This window comes from Agelaius tricolor, unplaced genomic scaffold (genome assembly GCF_023055355.1).
Source record: "Agelaius tricolor isolate 1412-34295 unplaced genomic scaffold, bAgeTri1.0.p SCAF_34, whole genome shotgun sequence".
Lineage (NCBI taxonomy): Eukaryota > Metazoa > Chordata > Aves > Passeriformes > Icteridae > Agelaius > Agelaius tricolor.
This window is the reverse complement of record NW_027269294.1, coordinates 5171760-5195804: the sequence shown is the minus strand read 5'-3', so window position 1 is coordinate 5195804 and position 24045 is coordinate 5171760. Positions and strand designations below refer to the sequence as shown.

The window sequence follows — 24045 nt, the reverse complement described above, 5'->3', positions numbered from 1 at the left end:
GAGCAGTGGAAGTAGTGAAAACTCTATTGTATGGATTCCTGCCCTTGGGTACCTCTGTCCTTAGGTGTCCTGCAGTGGCCTGAGCTCCCCTCTGTAGTGTCTGTACAACATAATTCCTTCCCCTTTCCCTGGCTTCTGCTGCATCTCATTTAGAGGCAGCAGCATCAGCTTTGCCCTCAGTGGTTAGGATTTTTGCTAGGTCTCAGTGTGTGATTTTCAGGCAAAAATCCCACTGCTTCTTATGTTGCTGGCAAAAATTGCCACAACATTATCTAAATATAGTTGGCTTATTTACAGTCTCACTGTGCACTTTATTTTCAGTTTTTGCCAATACAACATAAATGGAAGTAAATTTCTCAAAAATCACATTGTGAAGGGCTGTGATATGTTGTAAACCACTTATAAGAAGGTTAGCTTTTAGCTTGTTAGCTTTTCTGAAGATTGAGATGAGTGCTTGGAGAATTATTTTGTTATACACCAAGTATTGTTAAACTCTTTATATATAAATACATAATCACAAAGACATCGATCCAATATCTACAGAGGCATATTCCTGATCAATATGCAGGGTTCAGGAATATGACAAATAGCTGGTGAATTTCTTCAAGGAATCTGGTGTAGAAACGTGGGAAAAAGCAGGAGGAGGCTGTGTGGAGTAACGATGTTGTCTGCTTCTTTATGAACTTTCTTTGGAAAGAATAGTTTGTAAATTCCTGATGCAGACCTCTGGGATGGTTCTTCTGGAGGCTACAAATTGGAAACATTAAGATGTAATCCCTTGGGAGGTGTCCCAAGAAGCACTTTGTTAAAGCATTGTTACACTGTTTAGAAAAGGAGAAGTAGGAGCTCAGTAGTAGTAGTAGTACAGCAGATTTCCAAGTATGTCATTTCTGTCATAAAATTTGAAGCGTGTCATGCTTTGCTAAAAGTAGCAGCACTTGGAGTCTGACAAATCGGGGTAGTGGTTGTGTTTTTCTTTGGGTTTTTTTTTTTCCTGCCCCTGTGTCTTCTGGCCTGCTTAGGAGATGATTTTTGTACCCTTGTTCTGTGTGTTTGTCAGTAGATAATGCTGACAGCTGGGTAGAGAAACAGGAGCCCTTCTAGGATGCTGCATTCCCAATTTAAGTGGGGCATAGCTTTTTTATACACCAGAGACAGTCAAGTATGAGGAACACATTATGATTTCTTTTGCCCCTAGAGCCACTCATTAATTGCCACTTGGCAATGTGTTTGCTTTATTCTTTTTTTTCTCTTTTTAAACAAGTATGTGCACTCCTCTGTGACTCCTTTCAGCTTTTGTGGATGGTGCCGCTGTCTTTCTGCTCTGTTCTGTTGTGTCTTTGTGTTTTTGTGGATCCAATCAAAATCTCAAGGCCAGCCATAAGCAGAACTTCGGCATGGTTTGTATATATTCCTTCCATGTGTGGAAAATCATGTTTGCATGGGTTGAGTCAACTCAGTAGCAATCCTGAAGAATTCTATGGGATGGCTCATTGTTCTGAGGAATTCTTGTTTGCTGCAGAGCATGTAAAACATCTTTGCTCTGCATAAGTAAGTCATTAGATTGCCATTAAAATGAACTCCGTCTTTTAAAATAACTAATCATGCTGTTTTCTCTGGAGATTTTGTATTTTTACAAATATCCAGGTTAACTTGGGGCTTTTTTAATGATCACCACTTTTATAAATATATTAAATATAAAAGTTGTAAAGATAAAGCTGTTACCCTTTCAGAAGGTAAAGAAAATCAACTTCCAATCTTTTGAGAGGCACTCTGCAATTAAGCAATCTGTTACAACAATCTGTAGATGAATCACCCTTGAGGGAAGTGCTTTTAAAGACCTTGTTAATTCCGTGTTGATTTATGTTATTTTCCTGTGTAATCAAGAAATGGTAGGGGAGTGGAATTACTACGTCCTGCTATGGAGGCAAACGCAGACTCATAGGATGGTGTAGAAGAGACCTCTGAGATCACTGACCCAGTACTGCCCAGTCCACCACTAAACCATGTCTTGGGACAAGAGACTGACTTGGGGAGGGTTCACTTGGTGCCCCTGTCCAGATCAGCGATAAAGAAACAGAGCCAGCCCCAAAACTGAGCCCAGGCAATGCCACCTGTGACCTGCCCCCAGCTGGGTTTAACTCCTCTCCTTAGACTCCACCATCCAGCCAGTTTGGCCAGGAGGGTGATGAGGGTGACACTGGCAGAGGCTTTGCTGAAGTCTGGGTAAATGACATGCACAGCCTTGCCCTCGTCCCCTGAGCAGGTCCCCCTGTCCTACAAGGAGATCAGGTTGCTCAGGCAGGACCTGCCTTTCCTAGCCCTGTGCTGTCTGGGGCTGATCCCCTGGCTGTCACATAATGGGGCTTCTGGCACATGAGCACAGCACTTCCCAAAAAGTTTCACTGCTATGTTCCTCGGCATCCGCTCTGAACTTGTGATGTAAAGCGTCTCAGAAGAACAGAATTTTATCAAACAGTTTCAAAGGGCACTTAAAGAGAAAGCCTGATCAATATCTTGTTAATGCCACACTTTTATTAATATTGCTCTAAGCTGGGAGAAGTCACTGTGCCTCATTTCTTATGTGCATATATTTTTCCTAGTGGAATTTAAATTATGTTAAGATTCAGAAGTAGAAGTTTTGTGAAGTGGAAAGAAGCAGAGCACAGGGAGACAAGGGGCTGTGGAATAGCATTTTGTGGAGCAGCTTCAATATGCTAGGACTTGTCTGCCTGGCAAACAATAGCTCAGAGAGGCTGTGGCACAAATGGCATAGATTGTGGGAATATGACATATTGCTCACTGCCCCTTCCAGTCAGAAGTTGAAGAATGTCAAATGGAACAAGGACACGTTGGTTTTTAAACCACAAAAGGAAGGGTTATTTCATGCAGTGTGCAGCTAAGCTGCAGACAGCCTTGCTGTTGTGAATGCCAGAGCTTTAAACCAGTTCCTACAAGACTTGGACAGACCTGTGGAAGGAAGTGTGGTCAGTTAAGGGCTGTTAAATGCAAAGGCTGAATCTCAGAAAGTCCCTGGAAGCAGTGGTGGCTGAGAATAATGGTAAAATTTGGTCTCCTAGTGCTTGCCCAGTGCTTACATTATTCCTTGGACATCTGCTTCCAGCCTTGTTTGGAGGCAGAGTGATTTGGGAATCTTTCCCAGACAAGACTGTTTGCTTTTCTTGGTGGTGTTCCCAACAGGTAAAAACTGACACAAGAATGTTCCTGGATGCTCCTAAGGTATTTCGTAGGCATTTTTGTTAGGGTCACACGGATTTTAAGTGAGATTTTTAATTTAAGATAACCTTTACTATTTCTTCATATCTCATAGTAACATTCATTCTCAAAAAGTAATTTCATACAGAGAACTATGTGAGAAGAAAATTAGTTTTGATAGGGAAAGAAATGTTGCAGGAAAAATGCCTTGACACAAATAGCTGAGGGGGCAGGGCAGCATTTTGGTGGGGGAAGGGGTGGAAAATGTGGTCATTTCCAACTGCCTCCTTTCATTGTGGGATTGGCATCACTTGGGAAAGTAATTTCAACCTCATGGCTACTTTAATTTCCTGTTCTGTAAATTGGTAGCTGCTTAACTTCCCAGCCTAGTGGGCAGTGATTTCAGCTGGAAGTCAGGCATCCTCTGAAGGAGTACCTAGCTGGGGAACTACCAAAGAGTTCCAGAAGTCTTGTGCTTCTGAAAAAGAAAAGGAGGGGAGGCCATGTTTCAAGATCCATGTAATACTGAATATTTTTAGATCACAGGTATTCTGTACTTGCTTTTTATACCTCTGGGAAATTTCCCCTCTAGTCGGTTCTGCTAAATTCTGTTGTTACTGTCAGACGTGAAAAGTGCACCACTGTTTCCATTTTGCTTTTTTCTCTGTCAGAAAACCAGAAAATAACAAACCTCCCCCTAACAAGGCTTATGAATAATTTCTGAAGTGGGTTAAATTCTTGCATTAACAGGCAGGATTTTCCTGTATTCCCATTTGAATGCTTGGTAGGTGATAATGTGTTGACCAAAGTCTTCTGAAGGTAAATTTGTTCAGTAAAATAAATGAAAAAAGGTTATTATGGTCTTGAGTAAAACAAAAAATACTTATGATGGGTATGCCTTCTGGGCATGTGCAAACAGCAAATTTACAAGAGAGTAAACCGTCAGATATGTATTTTTCTCACCTCATTTCATTTTCCAAATCCTTATACTATAAAGTCAAAGTTTACTTGCCAAGTGTATTTAAAGATAATTTAGTCAGTGAGACTTACAGGCCTAAATCACTATGAAGTTTCCCAAAAAAACAGTAGTGTAGTGTGGAAATACTGAATAGATGCATGATGGTTATGTAGTGCTATTTAAAGATACATGTAAATGTAGTGAGGTACATTTTTAAGAACCAGCTGCTAAAGAGAGCAACAGTAGATGCAAATTTGAAATTTTTAGCCACACAATCAGATGTGTTGTTAGAGCTGCATCCCAAGGATGCAGATAATCCTTTCCCAGTAACAGGAGCTTGGCAACTTCAATATAAATAAAAGCTAATACATCAAAGTCACTACCAAATGCCTCAGTCTGCTACTAATTTGCATTTTATTTGTGAAGGTATGGCAGAAATTCTGTTCTTTGTAATAGTGTTATTCATTCTGACTTGAACTCTTTGAGCTTTGATATTTCATGTGTCTTTCAGATTTTTCTTTCATGACCAGCTATTGTTCACTATTAGTTTCTGATAAGCAGTAGCAACAGCTTTGGCAGAGACAACAGTAGTGAAGTTCTTAGGCTTTAGGCCAAGTAGCTTCTTAGTGAAGCAATGTTTTTCCAAGTCTTCTAATTGAACACTATTACATAATTTTAAAGCACTGTTATAAATTAGAAGTTCATGAAAAATAATAGTGCCTAAGAAAGAACTACATCACTACCTGTTCAAAGTATTTCTTTTAGTTTAGTCCACCTCAATATTTTGCATGGTAGCAATTTTCCAAAAGTAACTTCTCATTTGAAGTTGATCATAGCTTTACCCTGGATGCCCTATGTGACAGTCAATGTATTGTTAAGTGCATTTAAAACACCGATTTTGTGCTGTGTTCCTTCCAGGTGCATCCTGCTGCCTCTCTTGGGAGTGAAGCCCCCTCAGCAGAGCCTCTTCATGCTGGTGGACTCGGTGGACGAGGGCTGTAACGTTTCTGAGGGTGAACAGACTTCCACAAGTTTGTCTGGGACAATAGCAGAGATTTTGGCCAGCCACTTCGAGTTCTTCCCTCCCTGGCTGCTCCTCCTGTGTTCTGCCCGCAAGCAGAGTAAAGCTGTTACAAAAATGTTTACAGGTGAGCACAGAGCACAGGAATTGTTTGGGACCTGTACCTAGGATGTTGTATTTACCAGCCCTGGGGATGGTGGAAAGCACTGCTGCATGCTTGGTTCTAAAAAAAAATACCAATAGCAAAAATAGTAATTGTAAAAAACACACATCCCTCTGTGGTATTTTCAGGGTCCCCCGTGGCAGGAAGGAAATGATGAATCTGACTCCATGTTCTTAGAAGGCTAATTTATTATTTTATGGTATTATATTATATTAAAGAATGCTATACTAAACTATACTAAGGAATAGAGAAAGGAAACAGACAGAAGGCTTAACAAGATGCTGATGAAAAACTCGTGACTCTTCAGAGTCCCAGCACAGCCTGACCATGATTGGTCATTAAGTCACAACAATTCACATGTTGGATAAACAATCTCCATCCACATTCCAAAGCAGCAAAACAAAGGAGAAGCAAATGAGATAATTATTGTTTTCCTTTTTCTGTGAGGCTTCTCAGCTTCCCAGGAGAGAAATCCTGGTGAAGGTATTTTTCAGAAAATATGATGGTGACATCCCTGTTTCCCAAGGACTATGGAAAGCTTAAATCCAAACATTTTAGAGTTAAATTTTATCTTTGCAAAGCATCCATGTTCTCTTCAGTGTCTTGAATTCCTCTTGCTTTGCTCATTTTAGGAAGCTTCAAACAGCATAGGTGATGTGTAACTGCTGAAGTATTTCAGCTGCATACACCCATTCCTTACAACCTCAGAAACTTTTCCTTTCATCTGCCATTACAATCTCTCCCCATGTTTCCAGAAAGTGGGTAATAATCTCTGAAGGTGAAATTGGAGAGAGGAACAATGTAGATGTGAATTCTTGGACTGTGCTTTTGGCAAAGGTTGCACAGTAAAAAAAAAAATTTTACAGCTTCTTCGTCCAGGCTGTACTGTGTCATGAGAACATTTCTTCACTGTAATGACATTGTTACTGGAAGTTCTCTGAAATTTAATAAAAGGCAATATCTGGACTGGATTCCAGGCCTATGTATAAAGCCTGTGTGTATTAAGGACACAATTAGGACAAAAAATGTGATTATAGAACTTAGACCCATAGGCTTGCTCATTGCCACAGTGGCAGAAGGTCAATGGGATAATTGCACTTTGGAATGAAGTACTGTATTAATCAGAGGCAGACACGAAGACTGGTATTTGGGAGTATGTGACAACTAAAAGAAGCTTTGGGGTGGCTTCACAGGGTTCCTTCAGGCATTCCTATGGGACTAGTTTTGGAGTTTGGCTGATTAGATATGTTGTTATTGCCAAAAAACCAGGCAAGACTTTCTCACAACGGTCCTGTTTCCTTTACATTGAATCGTACAGTGTTTCAGACTAGCCCTAAAAAATTGCTGTTGTCTTTTAAGTATATTTCCAGATGGAATTCCTGACAGGAAAAATCAGCAGAACTAATGGATATGCCTTTAAAATAAATTTAATTCCAGTGAGTTAATTTTTCATTTCCACAGAGTATGACTTGATGAATAGCATAAAGGAAATTGGTGTGTGATACTATAATCCCATCTTCACTGTGGAAAAGGTACAGCAAAGAAAGAATTGGATATAAATTGAGAAGAAATTTTAGGGTCTGTTTGGAGGCAGTTGTGGTTTTGCCACTATGAAGGGAAAATGTGACATTACAGCCAATGTGCTGGCTGCCCATTTAATTCACTGTTGGAGGGTTTTCCTGTTACCAGCCAATATTCAGGTTTGCAGAAGGTGTAGTAAGGATATATGAGGAGCGTGGCTGAAGCTTCTGTTAACTTCAGAAACTGTGCAACTTGGTGTTGTAAAACTGCAAATAACGTGGATTTCTTTTTGGGTTCTGGCCTGCAAAGGATTGACTGACATTCACTCTTCTACTGGGGCAAATTCTTCTCCTCCTTTGTGGTATTTGAACGTTTACTTTTAGCTGAGCCAGTTTTTAAAGCTATTTCTGTTTAGTTGGTTGGCAGGCAGAAGTGGAGATCAACAATAAGTATTTGGACCAAATAAAAATCAGTTGCAGTGTAACTTGGTGAGAGAGATTGGGATCCTTTCAGAACTTACTAAGAAAATGTGTCCCATCTGTAGTTTTTTCTGTTAAAGAAGTTTTGGAGTATGGTATGAAATATACATTGACCAGTATTAATTTGTTTGCAGTGAGTTTGTATCTGTTTTCACGTAGAATTTTCATTCAGTGAAAAACTCTTCTGAATCTGTCTGACAAATAGGTTTAGCTCTCATGTCAGCAAAGTGTTCTCAATAACTGGAAGCAGGCTTGCTGCAGTGGCCTTATCCTGATGATGCTCTTTTTTGGGTGTGCAGTACAGATGGGAGTTGTGCAAGCAACTCCTGAGCCAAAAATAGTGATGACATGGAAGAGAGAGTCCTCATGGAAGAGAGACTCATCCTGAGGCTGCCAGTGGTGAATAATCTAGCACTCTTAAGAATGAGAAAAGGAGGAGGGGTGTTTGTTCTGGTCCTCTTTGTTCTTTCACTTCTGGTGGCAACTTATTTATGAAAACTGAATAGCCGTGCCTGCATCTGCTGCAGCTTGTGCTCTGGGCCCTTCTGTATTCCCAGATTCTGTAGTAGCACAATGTGCTAGGGATTTTTCCCCTTTGCTCAGATTCTCAGCTTTCATTAATTTAAAAAAAAAAAAAAAAAAAGTTTTGCCTCTTGTGGCTACAGAGACAACCTCAAAAATAAGAACCAAATGTGAGATGATGCCTGGCTGAGTCTGCGGTCACCCTCCACAGCGAGCAAATGCCAAATGAGTTAAAAAAGGAGAGGGACAGATAACTGCCTTCTCTTCATATGCTCTGTCACCAACTGCCACATGCTGCCTGCTTGCTTTTCCTAGTGGCTTTTCCCCTAAATTTAACAATTTTGTCTTGCACCCATAGTTATCCACGTTGTCTCCCACATCATCGTTTGTTAACATTTGGCTCCAAGTGTGGGCACTCAAGCAGCTACATCAACACAGCCTTTCCAACATGAAAGTGGCACAGAGCATAAAATGTGCCACAAAAAATTACTTTTTTTTTTTTCATTTTTAGCTAATGAGCTAATTCTAATGCTTTTTCTACAATGAGACTAAATCTTGAAAGCATAGGAGTCATGCTTTTCAAAACCTGTTTTGAAAATCCCTCATAGTAGTTGGAGAATTTGAGGCATTTTAAAATCAGGCAATTTGACATAAATAAGTTGGAGTGAACAGCAGATAATTTCTCATTAACAGCATAAAGGTAAATAGGAAAAAGTGCATATGTACAAATGGTTTTAAAAGGCTTCTTTTTTTAATAGGCATTTACCTAATTTCTTCTTTTTTTTGCTAGACACATAAATCAAGTATCTGTGGCATGTGGCTTGATTATACCCCTCAGTTCAACACTGACATTCTTCTGAAGAATTCCTTCTCATGCACGAGGCAGCACAACCTGTGCAGGGTCACATCTCAGGGACCCATAGTTCTCATGAAGTTAATGGCAAATACCAGAAAGATACTGGAAAATTCAATAAAAAACTGAAAGTGGAGGTGAAAGGGTTCAGTTTAACCCCAGAGGCAGCTTTTAAGGTCCATTCACCTACTTGTCCATAGGCAGGAACTGACAATGTCATCCATTTTTCACTCATCCTTTTATTTGTCATTCAGTTCGAGACAGACAGGAACTTTTAGGAGTTGGTATTTATCTGAATTTGTTCTTGATGGGAAATCTCAGGAACATGTTTTTTCTCATGTTTCTGCTGTTTAAATGTCTGAATAGATGTGGAGGGTTGTTTTCCTTACAGCCTTTCCAAAGAAAAATTTAAAATTGGCAAAATTGTGAAAATTTTAGAGAAATGCAGTAAAAAATCACAGTGCAGCTTCTCTCAGAAACCTCTCTGTCTGGTGATTAGAGCTACTAAGGTAATTCTATTGCTGAATCCCCAAAGCAAATCAGTTGCCAGATTTGAAGCTGAACCTTTCTGCCATTCCAGAAAATAAATGGCATGAGACTACTTCAGGAGAGATTGCTTCCAAAATAAAAAATCTAAGTTGTCCTCTAATTTTTCATTGTAGGTTGGAATTTATTTGGGTGATTTCGTGTTTCTTTGAAGTCTTTATGGGAGTTGGATTCTTACTGTAAAAGATAAACTATACATTTATGTGGTTGTAAAATTTACTTTTATAATATTGAAGCTTTGAAAAGGTTTATTTCTTGTTTAAGTTTGGGGTTTGGGAAGAAAAATTCTTTAGAATGCTTGGGAAAATATAGGGAGCTTTTAATTACTGTGTCCTTTCTTTTCATTACCACTTTGAAAGCATTGTACTAGGGAATTTCATATTTCCTTGTAAAAAGTTGTGTGTGAACTTGGAGTTTAATTGCCTTGTAATTAAAGAGGGAAGACTGAATTGTTTTAAATGGACTATTACCTGTAGATTTAATTCAATAAACTTCTGTGCAGTGACACGGACCAGTGAGAGCAGCAGATTTCAGCCTCAGTGTCTCGTAGCACCTGCAGAAGAGGCAGAGAAATTTGTAATGCACAATATACTGCAAATGCACTAAAAGCTAAGTGTGCTGCCTGAGTCTCCAGGTGCCCTTTACTCTGCTGGATAAGTTATTCTCTTTGAGCAGGTGTGCCTAAATGGCCACAGAAGTACCTAATTCAGTACGGGTTTAGATCAGCAGCATAAATTATTAATGCCAAATTACTGCCATGTTTGTAATAATTTGGATTTCTCTAAAGCTTACAATTCAGTTAAATACATCAAAATGCATTTTAAACTTCTGTTATGTGCTTATGTAAATCCATTTAAAGATATGAAAGTGGAAGGATATTTTTAAATACTGAAACTTGCTAGTTAATAGCTTTTTTACTATTAAAGTATGAAAAGGTTGACATGCTATAAAAGTATTTATAACCAAGATAATTTTTTCCCCCTTTTGAATGGCCCTAGGTCTTGCCAAGGAATACATTTGGAACAGATTTGTTTACAGAACTGCCAGAAATGTAATAAATTAGAGCAATCCATATTGGAGCTCCCATTGGGTTGAAAGTGATGTGTTGTAAGAAAAATTTTAACAATGCAAGAAGCATGGTCATGGGACTGCAAGTTCTGTCTACTGTAACTTCTGTTTTGCTGAGCTTAAGTAGTTCATGGGAATGCATCTGAAACAAAATGAGCTTTCTCTTAGTATTTTGGTACTTCTTGTCCATGAAAGTGGCTTATTGTATGGAGCAGAGTTGAAAAGCAAGTTTGCAGGAACTTTGTTTGGAAATGTAAAATGACTTCATTTAAGCAGATATTTGGGGGGAAAAAACCATAGCTTTGTTTTCTAGCAACAAAAAATTCAGACTTTAAAAAATTCAGTTCTATCTATAAGGCTTCTTTTGAATTATTTGCTTATTATGGTATGGCCTGATGCAGTGGTTAAAATTAATATCCTGTTTCATGTCCAAAAGTCTGCTACAATGGCAGTTTGTTAATCCCAGCCCTTAAAGGGTGTTTTATCCCTGGGATGTGTGAAGGTCTGTATGAGTGTAGTGTGCTTCTTGCTGTCCAAGCTTAATTTCAGATACAATATATAGGATCTCATTAACAAAGAATGTATGGAAATACTGCAGAAAAAGGGAAAAAAGGCAATTTTTGGCTTCCATTAACATGTAGCCAATCAAATAGTTTAAAACTGCTCTGAAGCCTTCTGAAATTTATTTACCTGTCTGAAGTGCTTAGATATTTGGTGTATCTCAGGTAAAGAACAGATCAGGGTAATATTTTTAGCTCTGGTATGGAATAAAGTAATCAGATCATCTTGGAATGTTTTATGTTGGAAGAGACCTTAAAGATCATCTCACTCCAACCCCTTGCCATGGGCAAGGACACCTTCCAGGTTATTCAAAGCCCCATCCAACCTGGCCTTGAACACTTCCAGGGATGGAGCATCCACAGCATCTCTGGGTACTGATACATCATTTAAAGGGAAAAAACAAATGCCAAACATACAAACCATTCCTTTTTTACTTTTTTGTTTGGAGGGCTTAGGGGTTTTTTGGTTCACTTTCCCACCCATTTTGGGAAGCAAAATGAAAATTTTTTTTCAAAGAATGCTTGCAGGACAGGCAAGAGTCTTTTGTTTTTGAAGCAGAGATACAGAGACTGAGACAGAGGCGCTTAAACAGTTACCACTGCAAGTTTTCCTGGGAAGGCTGGGAGTCAGGGGAGGTGATGTGTAATCATTAGTCAGGCAACACTGAACATCAGCTGAAATCTCAGGATTGCTGTTGTGCCAGTCCATTGGGGGTTTTCTCATTGCAGGGAAATGAAATCCACTGCTCAAAAAACAAACCATGGAAAAATAAAAATAGCTTACATTTGCAGGTGTATATTGGGAGGCAGGATGTGGGCATGGGATTAATGTGAGATGTTGGGGATTTTGTGAGCAGGGTCACTTAGGTCTAAAGACATAGAGAATGATTTTGCACATCTCCCTGCCTGTTCTTGTTGAGCCAAGAGATGGGGACAGATCTGTGGGAGGCGCAGCAGGGCAGTTCAGGGCAAGGTGAGTGAGCAGGATGCTGTGTTTGCTCCAGATGGAGCAAAACAGAGCTGTTCCCTCTGCACACATGAGCCAGGCAGAGGGACCCTTGTCCCTAATTACAGCTCCTTGGATGCATGTGACCGTGGGTCCATGCACCAGGCAATGGCTTTGGTGTTACTTTTTCACTTCTGTGTCTTCTGAAGGATCCTGACCTAGAAACAGCCTTTCGCTTCAAGTGGGAGCTTGGGATCTGCACAATCACAGGGCACTGTCTGCTCTTACTCAGCAAAGTTCTTTATTTGGGTTATGTGCAAGAATTAAGGGCTTCACAAAGTTACATAGAGAATATTTTATTAAAATACATAGTAAAGCAATGAATTATGCCATCCTATAAGTCAGGTAAGGACGTTACTTGAATTTGTTGCACATTATGGTGGATAAAGCTGTTTCTGTGTTTCCTTTTAGAGCCAAAAAGAAAAGCCTCTGGAATGGAGAAAATAATCTTTCTTGTTTCTGGCCTTTTGATTATAAAATCTTGAAGTAGTCAATCTCACTTGTGTAGTCTTATCCTCTGAACTGACTGTGCAAAAGTGTCCTCTCCAGTGATTTCATTTCATGGAGAAGCATGATTTTGTTTTAGGTATTCTATTGGTTCAGTCCTGTTTGTAGTGCTTCTATAATTACTAAGGGAAGCAGAAATATTTTAGTAACACTTCCATAGTTGGCCTCTCTGTTCTCATCTGTGGTGTTTGTACAGTGCACATGTAGACTAAACAATTAACAGGGTGACCTTAACGGGACGTTCAGAACCTCTGCTGAAGCCACTGGGCAGCAAAAACCACAGCTCTGTTACCAGCCTGAATTTGCTGTCAGAGACTGAGCAGTGTGATCCACAGAGCGTTTAAATACAATAAAAACATAGATCTACAAGCAGCATGCTACAGAGGCTCTCTTAAAATGATTTTTTTTCTGTGGAGATGGGGCTAGAATTGAATGGAACACATCATCGATCTATGGTTGCTTTTCCTTGGGTATAATTTAGAGATTAGTAACTTAGCTTTGGTTTGAAGAGCAGTTGGTTTTGTGCCTGACTAGCTGAGCTGGCTGTAAGGAAGGGATGACAAGCTGTCCCTGGAGAGGCGAGGTGCAGTTCTGGCCTGAAACGCGGTCACTGGAGCTGCTGCCTCCGTGACCTCTGTGGTTTTCCCGTAACTTCCTCCAGGGCAGTGTTTGAACACGCGGTGTGTCATTAATGAAGGAGGGCAGGTCCTCATCAAGTGCTTACCTTGGCCCTACCAGAGCAAATGTTTGAGATGGCAGAGGCAGCCCTGTATCCACACAGCTCTGCCTGGGCTCAGCCCCATTCCCGAGAGTCCTAAGGCAGCGCAGGGAACTTCCCTGCACGTGCTGCTGGGAACAGTGTCCCTTTCCTTGAGTGGGGAGGGGACAGACACATTCTGTGTGCATGAAATAATGTCCCTTTTTCCTCTAAGAGTAAAGAGGCTGGAAAAACAGAGATATGACTACGAGAGAACCTATGTCTTTATACAATGAGTCACCTACCTGAGAACCAGGGTGTTTATCTAGAACTCAGTCCTCACTTGGAAAAAGTAGGTAATTTCAGTGTGCAGAGTCTAAAGATGTTTAAAACTATTTTTGATTGTCTCTCCTGTATCATAAAAGCTTTTAAAAGGGACTGTGGTGGTCAAGTTAGTAATTTATATGCATTTTATCATGCATATGCAGCAGGTGTGAATACCCTCTTCTGTAATTAAATATACATAATAATTGTCTTAAGCTAAATAGCTGAAAATTACTTAGAATTCCATTGTTAACCACACTGGAGAAGGGATTACTCCTTTAATAATATAATAATACTTAATAATCTTATTTCAGTTGCAGTTTTGATGGTTTTGCTTAGGTGTTTAGTATTGTCCAAGGCAGACACACAATGCCTAATTCAGAGTGGTTTTCAATATTATTTTTGTTAATAGCACCTATTTTTTTCTTATAATAGATGACAATAACAGTGCATCTAATTAACAAACTTTTCTGCTATTATAATTAATTTATATTCACTGTGTTTACAGGGGAAAATATTTTATTGTGGGTGTTCCCCACCCAAAAATGTCTTGGCTTTTATTTACTCTTCTTTGAACATTGAGTTAAGCAGAGCTGGATCAGAAATAATTACAACTTTCTCTCCTCTCAACAGGTTTTCGAAAAATAAGTCTGGATGACCTCCGAAAGGCTTACATTGTGAAAGATGTGCAGCAATACATTCTGCATCGTTTGGACCAGGAAGAAGCCCTGAGGCAACACCTCACAAAGGAAACAGCAGAAATGCTGAATCAGCTTCACATCAAAAGCAGCGGTTGCTTTTTGTATCTGGAGCGTGTCCTAGATGGAGTTGTGGAGAATTTTATCATGTTGCGGGAGATCCGTGATATTCCAGGAACATTAAATGGCCTCTACCTTTGGCTCTGTCAGAGACTTTTTGTGAGAAAACAGTTTGCAAAGGTCCAGCCCATCCTTAATGTAATTCTTGCAGCCTGCAGGCCCTTGACCACCCCAGAATTGTATCACGCGGTGTGGACCAAAAACATGACGATGACGATGGAGGACTTTCAACGCAAATTGGATGTCCTGTCCAAAGTGCTTATTGATGGCCTTGGAAATACAAAAATCCTGTTTCATTACAGTTTTGCAGAGTGGTTGCTGGATGTAAAGCACTGCACACAGAAATACTTGTGTAACGCCGCAGAGGGACACAGAATGCTGGCCATGAGTTACACCTGCCGAGCAAAGGATTTAACGCCCTTAGAAGCTCAAGAGTTTGCATTGCATCTCATTAATTCTAATTTGCAGTTGGAAACTTCAGAGCTGGCTTTGTGGATGATCTGGAATGGCACACCTGTCAAAGACTCCCTGTCAACCTTAATTCCTAAAGAGCAAGAGGTGCTACAGCTGCTGGTAAAGGCCGGGGCTCACGTCAACAGCGAAGACGACCGCACGTCTTGCATCGTCCGTCAGGCCCTGGAGAGGGAGGACTCCATCCGCACCTTGCTGGACAACGGCGCGTCCGTGAACCAGTGCGATTCCAACGGGAGAACGCTGCTGGCCAACGCGGCCTACAGCGGCAACCTCGACGTGGTCAACCTGCTGGTGTCCAGGGGGGCTGACCTGGAGATCGAAGACGCCCACGGGCAGACGGCGCTGACCTTGGCTTCCCGGCAGGGCCACACCAAGGTGGTCAACTGCCTCATTGGCTGCGGGGCCAACGTCAACCACACGGACCACGACGGCTGGACGGCGCTGCGCTCGGCCGCCTGGGGAGGGCACACGGAGGTGGTGTCCGCGCTCCTCTACGCCGGGGTCAAGGTGGACTGCGCCGACGCCGACAGCCGGACGGCGTTGAGGGCGGCGGCGTGGGGAGGGCACGAGGACATCGTGCTGAACCTGCTCCAGCACGGGGCCGAAGTGAATAAAGCCGACAACGAGGGCAGGACGGCTCTGATCGCGGCTGCGTACATGGGGCACAAGGAGATCGTGGAGCACCTGCTGGACCACGGCGCGGAGGTGAACCACGAGGACGTGGACGGGAGGACGGCGCTGTCCGTGGCCGCGCTCTGCGTGCCGGCCAGCAAGGGCCACGCCTCGGTGGTCAGCCTCCTCATCGACCGCGGGGCTGAAGTCGACCACTGCGACAAGGATGGCATGACTCCACTGCTGGTGGCCGCCTATGAGGGGCACGTGGATGTGGTTGATCTGCTCCTGGAAGGAGGAGCTGACGTTGATCACACAGACAACAACGGCCGGACGCCGCTTCTGGCAGCAGCCTCCATGGGCCACGCCTCAGTGGTGAATACTCTCTTGTTTTGGGGTGCAGCTGTTGACAGCATCGACAGTGAAGGTAGAACAGTCCTGAGCATAGCATCTGCGCAGGGCAATGTTGAGGTAGTACGGACTCTGCTGGACAGGGGGCTAGATGAAAATCACAGAGATGATGCAGGCTGGACACCTTTGCACATGGCGGCTTTTGAAGGTCACAGGTTGATCTGTGAAGCTCTTATAGAACAAGGTGCTAGAACAAATGAAATTGATAATGATGGACGGATACCTTTCATATTAGCTGCGCAGGAAGGTCACTATGATTGTGTGCAGATGTTATTAGAAAATAAATCCAACATTGATCAGAGAGGCTATGATGGGAGAAACGCTCTCCGGGTTGCTGCCTTAGAAGGTCACAGAGATATAGTCGAGCTACTGCTCAGCCACGGAGCAGATGTGAACTACAAAGATGCTGATGGCCGGCCGACACTTTATATCCTAGCATTAGAAAACCAGCTTACAATGGCTGAGTATTTTTTAGAAAATGGTGCAAACGTCGAAGCCAGCGATGCTGAAGGAAGAACAGCACTCCATGTTTCCTGCTGGCAGGGCCATGTGGAGATGGTGCAGGTGCTGATAACGTACCACGCTGACGTGAATGCTGCAGACAACGAGAAGAGATCTGCTTTGCAGTCTGCTGCATGGCAAGGCCACGTGAAGGTCGTGCAGCTTCTCATCGAGCATGGGGCTCTGGTCGACCACACTTGTAATCAAGGTGCTACTGGACTCTGCATTGCAGCCCAAGAGGGGCACATTGACGTTGTCCAGATATTACTGGAGCATGGTGCTGATCCCAATCACGCTGACCAATTTGGGCGCACTGCTATGCGGGTTGCAGCCAAAAATGGACACTCCCAGATTATCAAATTACTGGAAAAATATGGTGCATCGACTCTGAATGGTTGTACTCCATCTCCAGTCCACACAATGGAGCAGAAGCCCTTACAATCAGTCTCCTCTAAAATGCAGTCCTTAACCATGAAGTCAAATAGTTCGGGGAGTACTGGAGGAGACATGCAGCCTGGGATGAGGGGATTATCCAATGGGCCTGCACACGCCTTCAGTTCTCCTTCGGAGTCTCCCGATTCTACTGTTGACCGTCAGAAGTCATCTTTATCAAATAATTCCCTGAAAAGCTCCAAAAATTCCTCTCTCCGCACCACGTCCTCGACGGCCACCGCTCAGACGGTGCCCATCGATAGTTTCCACAGCCTGTCCTTCACGGAGCAAATCCAGCAGCATTCCCTGCCACGCAGCAGAAGCAGGCAGTCCATTGTCTCCCCTTCTTCCACAACTCATTCCCTGAGTCAAAATCACAATTCACCCAGCAGTGAGTTTGAATGGAGCCAAGTGAAACCTAGCTTGAAATCAACTAAAGCGAACAAAGGGGGCAAAACAGACAACTCCAGCAAGTCTGGGTCAGCTGGAAAAAAAATAAAGCAGAGTAGTTCCTCCCAACCCAAAGTGCTAGAGTATGAAATGACTCAGTTTGATAAACGAGTACCTATTGCCAAATCTGGCACAAGCATGCCACTGAAATCAATGCCTCCAGAGCCACAGTGCAAGATTTTGGTCCCTCCGGCTCAGCAAGAAGTTGGTCGATCTCAGCAGCAGTTCCTGATTCACCAACAGAGTGGGGAGCAGAAGAAGAGAAATGGCATTATGACAAATCCAAATTACCATCTTCAGAGCAATCAGGTTTTTCTTGGCAGGGTTTCTGTCCCACGAACAGTGCAGGACAGAGGGCATCAGGATGTGTTGGAAGGCTATCCCCCCGCAGAGACAGAACTCAGCCTTAAGCAAGCCTTAAAACTTCAGATTGAAGGTAGCGACCCAAGTTTCAACTACAAGAAGGAAACACCATTGTAAAAGGTAACTTACCTAGTCACAAAGGAACCAAATGCCTGCATTTCATTTAAAAGGTGCTAAGATTACATTTTATTATCATTTACCATCATAATTGCTTATGTGATGGATGTTAAAATCTTTACCTGTCAAGTATTTCCTTCGCTGTCATTTAAAAGCACCAGCCATAGAGGAATTGGATCACTGTCATGTTGTCTGTTGAATTCAGTTGCTCAAATTGTGCCCCACTGTCTTTGATAAGTGAGTTTCAGGTGGCAACGATTTGGAATTTGATTTTCATATGTAAGGACAGATGAGAATTTCAGTTCTTTATATTTTCAGATACAGTCTTTATTGCATTATTTACAAAAATGCTCCTCAGAAAGTTTCTGAAGGTTCTTATAAGTTATAGGCAACCATTTCTCTGAATGTGGATTTCAAGGGTGAAGCATAAGTATAAAATAATATTCTAAAGCTCTGATTTTATATTTCTGTTACTGTAAAGGTAATCCTCCCATAAAAGTGGTGGCTTTTCTTAGTGCAAGAATATAATCTATGTTATAGTACCAATTTTCTGACCGTTCTGTTGTTCTTAATCAGTGCAGGTCATTTAGATATCTCACCTCCTCTCCAATACTGAATTTTAAGCTGAAAAAGTAATTATAAGTCTCCTTTTCAGACATAAATTGTCAGTGAGTCAGCTAAAATAGTTCTATTTTTCTCCCTCTTCCTGTTGAGGTGTATGATTTTTAGGGCATTTGGAATGTTTTAATGTTTTCTATTGGAATTTCAGAGAAGCAGAATAACAGGTTTGCCCACCTCTTATTGCTTGCTCACTTATTTTTGAAAACCCTTTTTTGTGCATGAATGCAGCATTTTGGACAGCTCAGGCTGCTGCTCCTTAGAACAAGAATGTTCTTGCCAGTTCTGACTCAGTTCTGCTGCAGGTCATCAGAGACAGAGTGTTTCTAGGACAGTTGCAGGTGGTGCAGAATCCATACATGGAAGGGCTTCGGCTGTCAAAAACACGTCAACAGGCATTTTCCCAAAATGTCCTGGAAATAATTGATTTTAATGGAATATATCTGTAGACGTGGCTGAGGTCCCTGGAGAATTGCAGAGCTATAGAATATTGTGCAGGACCCAGTTGGGCTGGCATTTTGGTTCAATTAAAATGTTTGGAACAATACAGTGTTTTAGAAACATCTGCACTAGAGCCTGCACATTTGTAAAATACAAATTTTACCAAAGGGTCAGATGAGCTGTGGGGCAGGACAGCAGGAACAGTCATAGAGAGGAATCATCAGGTGGGAGAGAAAAGTCCTTAAGTCTTCATAAAAGTTACAAGGACTTCAGATTCCCACAGTAGTACATCTTGCCCAAACAGGATTAGAATTTATTTGTAATTTTTCCTGCTTCTGTAAAGCTTTAAAACGTGTAATTAAGGATTGTATTTCCTAACTCTTAACGTGCCTCCACCTGATGTTCACTGCTTGCTTTCATGTTATACTTTATTGTAAATCCATTGCATGGTTCTGATGTAGAATGTATTCATCTGACCTGACCTGTCATCAAAAAACTGGTTTGGGTGAATTTTTCCATCTTCCTTTATTTTAAAATATAATCAGCATATAAAGAAATCTGAACATTCCACATATAATACTAAAATTTGGCTTTGCTTTGTCTGGAACAAATGGTGTGTTACTGAAAATTCAGGGTTTCTCTCAGTGAAGTTCTTGGTTTTGCAAATGGCTAAAAAATGAGGTGTGGATAACCAAATGGTTCCTTTTGCTTTTCTCTTGACACTTTCCAGAGCGTCACTTTAAAGATGGGAGTTTAGAACAATTCTGTGTGGATTATGAATTGCTTGGCACAGGCTGTAATTTCCCTGCTCTTTTGCTAAATCTCAAGCAGAAAAATGGGTAATTTCCCTGACTGGTGGATAAATGAGTCACCTGTGGGAAATCACATCAGAAATACTCCATGGGAGCACCACAGGAATGGCTTTTCTTTCCTGGCTGCTGCTTCCCAGCCTTTCCAGGAAGCTCTCCTGTTGTGGGGACTCTGTAGGAGCTTGGGTTGGCAGAGGGCACAGGGAATCAGTCACAGGACTGGGGTTAGGCAGGAAGCACTTTTCCTCATCAGGTTGTTATTGTGTGCTTTTGACTTTAATTAGGGATGATACAGCTCCGTTTCTGACAGTGCTGTTTGTGTTACAGACTATTTCAAAGCTCAGTGTTTTTCTTTTGTACTTGCAGGCCAATTCCATGATGCTGTGAACAGAAGCGCTTCTGCTCCCGATGATTTATCAGCTGGCTGGGATGAAAGCAAACAGTGCTTGTTTAGTCCACCTAGAAATTCAAGAATGTGATTCCTACAGTTCAGTTACCTTAATTACTGTAACGTGCCTACATTTTCAGGCTGCCTTCTCAGTATAACCCTCTGTGCTTCGAAATTTTATTTTGTGTACTTTGTATTTAATACACAGAATGAGCACTTTTTTTAATTGCAGAAAGATATATGCTGTATTTCCCTGACCACAGCTGAAAATGGTAAGAACCAGGAATTCTGATTTCCTATTCCAGATCGCTTGGTAGAGGTGCATGTGCCACAGTGAACTGTGTTATGGAAAAGGCAGTGCTTTTTTGTATTTATTTTTCTGTGGCTAAAGAAAACAAGCAACGAGTTTGTCACATTTGCATTGTTGTCATGTATTGTCAGTTCCCCGTGTACTTCAAAAGGTTCCCTCCAGAATTACAAGTCTTGTAACAGTATTTTATAAATACTGTACTTGTGTGTTCTGTCTGTGTAATTGCTGTTCAGTGGTGGCAAAGAAGTCGGACTGCAACCACCTGCAGTGTCTTTGGGATTTTTAAGAGGCAAAAATCTACTCTCTGGTACTATAGCACCAAATCTGGATGGCAGACTGGGACCACTGAATGCAATAGGCAAATTTTGGACCCTTGGTCTTCAATAGGCTTCGTTATTGCTACGGTGATGAGGTAACTAATGTGGGTATGTCTGAGGTGCTAAAAGGTCTGATCCTGCTTTCTTGTATATCTCTATACATTAGAAACAGCTCTTTCTCTTTTCCAAGGTAAAGGACTATTTTTGGGAATGTCAGTAAAGCAAACCATGGAAAATGCAGACCCTTTGTGAGCGAGGCTGAGAGAATACCCAGCAGGAGTGCAGTGGAAAAGCACAGCGACAGCGTTGCCTGGGGAGTACAGAGGTGGCTGAGTTAGCCCTGTCCTGAGACAATAACTCCTTAAAGCACAAACTTGCATGAATGTGGTTACTGCTTCACAGGGATTAGGTAGAGCCAGCGTGTCTCTGTACCTGGAGCACGGTGAATCAGCAGTCAGGAGAGCCCATCCATGGATAGGGGAAAGCTGGTTTCCTGCTCTTACAGCAGAGGTATTTTACTGGTGTGAGAGAGAGCAAAGTCAAGGGCACTGGTGTGAAAGTGAGCAGTGTGAGTTTTCCCTTTGAATGTGCACATCTTACTTGCACAGTTCTGCAAGTGATAAAACAAAACAAGTGGGTTCTTTTCTCCTACAAATGCAAGCTATATTCTACTATATTCAGCATTACACGGCCTTGCTCTTTAGAAAATAAGCCTATTTTTGTATGCAAGTGTTTCTTCTAAAGGCTTGGGTTTCATCTTTTTCATACTCTAATTCTGATCATTCCAGAAATAAGATGATGGAGAGCTGAGGTTATTTTTCATAGATGAATAATTAGATCCTTAAACTTTGATGAATGGCCCCTGGATGTAGATGTAGTGCATATTCTGAGGCACTGAAGGGCTCCATGTCTGGTCATTATGATCAACTGTCATCAGAACACTTTTTTGCTTTTAAATCTTGCACCTCCATTCTTATTTGCTTTTCCCTAAATGTCAAAAAAGCATCTTTTATAGTCAGGCATTCAGCATATAGTAAAATTAGATGTTAGAAGCTGACACACGGCAATATGGATTATTCTGAATGTTTCATGTATTGAATTTCTTGTCCCCGTGGGACAATTATAAAATAAACATAACAGAAGTCTGGCAGAATGGCCTTAAGAGGGTTAGTGGTTTAGAAAAGAGAAAGTACCAAAATGTTCTCAGCAAACTTGTTCCAAACCTCAAGAGCAGTACATTTGCAATACTGTGCAAGAACACGACTTTCCTTAGTGATTAGATGTATGTTTTGTTCTGTGGAAAGGGATCCCTGAATGCCAACATTTTTTCTACTGACCTTGACTGTCATTGGGATTATATTTATTTAATTTTATTGTGTTGTTATTAGTTGCACCTTGTGGACAGAGGACGTAAAAATATGGCCAATTTCACAAGGGGCCACAACTGACAGATAGTCTGGTGGGCTTTGTGTGAATAGTATTTACATTTGAAACAGTCACTGGGGAAACCCTCTCTCCAAATCAGCAGAAGGTAGACCTGTCAGAAATGTTTTCAGAATGACAATTCTGCCACATTTGAATATCCCTTTGGAACGGGGCATGAATTGCTTTAAATCATCTATTTTCTCAGATGGTCTGTGTAATTCCACATTGCTGTTGCGTGTGATTTTTAGCATCACCATTTGTGAGGGGTTTGTGTGCCAAGCAAATTTGCTGTTCCCCCATTGTTCCCTCTGCCCTGCCCTTTCCCATCTGTAAATGGAGTGGAGATGAGCAGAGAGGTGCAGCTGTGACTCAGCACAGCTCCTTCTGCCAGGGCAGCAGTTCTCACCACCCAAAAAGCCTGAATAAAACAGGAATCCTGTTTCTCTTCATCCCATTTCGCTGGTCCTTCCAAGGTCATCTCCACAAGACATCCAAAATTCTTGATGGGAGAGCTGGGGAAAAAGACTGTTTTGTGGACATGGATATCAATACCGTGTGCATGTGGAAAAACTCATCTGGAGAGAAATGCATTAAGAGATACCAAGGCACAATTGATGCATTTTTGTCTTCTCTGTGATCAGTATTGAAAACATTACCATTTCTTTAAAACTAAAAAGGTGTTTTCCCTCCTCAGTTACTCTGCTATGCAAATGTCTGTTATGCTTAATATTCCCCATCTGAACTCCTCAGTTAACTTGGTTTGCAGATAGACTGTTTTTTCCTGGAGTGGGTTGTAAATAGCCTTTAATGTACATTGAATGAATTTCACATTGTAAAATTTTTATTTTATTCCTTGTATTATATTAAGCGAAAATCCCTGTGTATATTAAAGTGCATAATAAATATATTTGCTTTTCAGCAGACATCTAACTGTTTTAATTTTTCTACCTCATTTCCTGGGACATTTCAGGAAAAGGTTATTAAACTTGATTAACTTTCATGTAGTACTAAATGAAGCGTGATGTGTGTTTCCAGTAAGCAGCCCAGGCTAGCCAACCTCAGACCCTGGCATTAATTCCTGTGGCTTTGAGCATGTGCAGGAGAAGATTTGCTGCATGTCCTTCTCTTTAAAGTGACCATTATGTACTGTAAATAGCACAAGGGCCAATAAATTAACTATTTCAGTTGCTGTAAGTTCTTAACAAGTTCAAATGGGTTTTGTTAATTATTGCCTTGATGAGTGTTTCTCTACAGTATTTTCAGCTTAAGCAAAAGCTCTCTTACTGAGGGTGGCTACTCATTTTTCTTCAATGTGTTATTAGAAAAGGTAGGGGAGAGAAGTTTCCTGGTCCTTGCAATAATAATACCCTTTGTGATCTTGTCTCACTTCTTCAGATCGTAGAGCCACCATGATTTCTCTGCAGAGGCTTTTTGAGTGTGCAGGAGGAGTTTGGCTGTGCCTTCTGCAAATGATGCTTCAGGTTTCTCCCCCAGGTATTCTGGTTCACACAGCTCGACTGATTCCTGAGATTAGGTGAATGGCAAAATTGTCATTGTCTGCTGACTTGTTTTCTGTGGATTTCTGTTGTTTCTCACAGCAATTATTGACCCTCTTTTGTTAAGTTTTCAGTCTGAAACAACAAAGTATGAGATGCTTTAATTCAGTGGCTATTTTTTACTGAAGCAAAGAATTTTCACTTAATTAATCTTTGAATAAGTTTTATTATGTCCCAGAGACAGACATTTTCTTCAGATAAGCACTGTAATAATATTTAAATAAAATTTCTCAACACCTATTTTAAATCTCTTATTCTGTGGAATATACACAGTCCCATTAAATAATGCTTCACCTCCTCTGTGAGATCCCTGCTACAATTTGGCTTGTGTATTACATGTATTTTCCACAAGAAAGCTGATATTGTTTGGCAGAGCAAACTAAAGCCTTTCAGTTGGAGGCCCTTGGGGAGACAGCAATGAGAGTTTGGCCTTGATCTAAATCCTAATCATCTTGTGCTACAAAGAGTCACAGAAACAGGGTATGGGACTCCATATCCTATTGGCAAAAGAGTCCAAATGTGTATGTAGATAATATAAACAGATTGGCCTTTAGAATTACAA

General features: G+C 41.3%; 1 protein-coding gene across 1 annotated transcript in view; it reads left to right on the top strand.

Moving 5' to 3' along the window:
- Positions 1-22850, top strand: part of ANKRD50 (ankyrin repeat domain containing 50) — a 40056-nt gene extending 17206 nt beyond the window's left edge. Inside the window, exons 3-5 of the mRNA XM_071452302.1 lie at positions 5093-5322; positions 14075-17622; positions 19854-22850. Coding sequence (XP_071308403.1) covers positions 5093-5322; positions 14075-17619 — 3775 coding nt within the window. The 3' untranslated portion in view covers positions 17620-17622; positions 19854-22850. The remainder of the gene's footprint in view (positions 1-5092; positions 5323-14074; positions 17623-19853) is intronic.
- The last annotated feature ends 1195 nt before the right edge of the window (positions 22851-24045 follow it).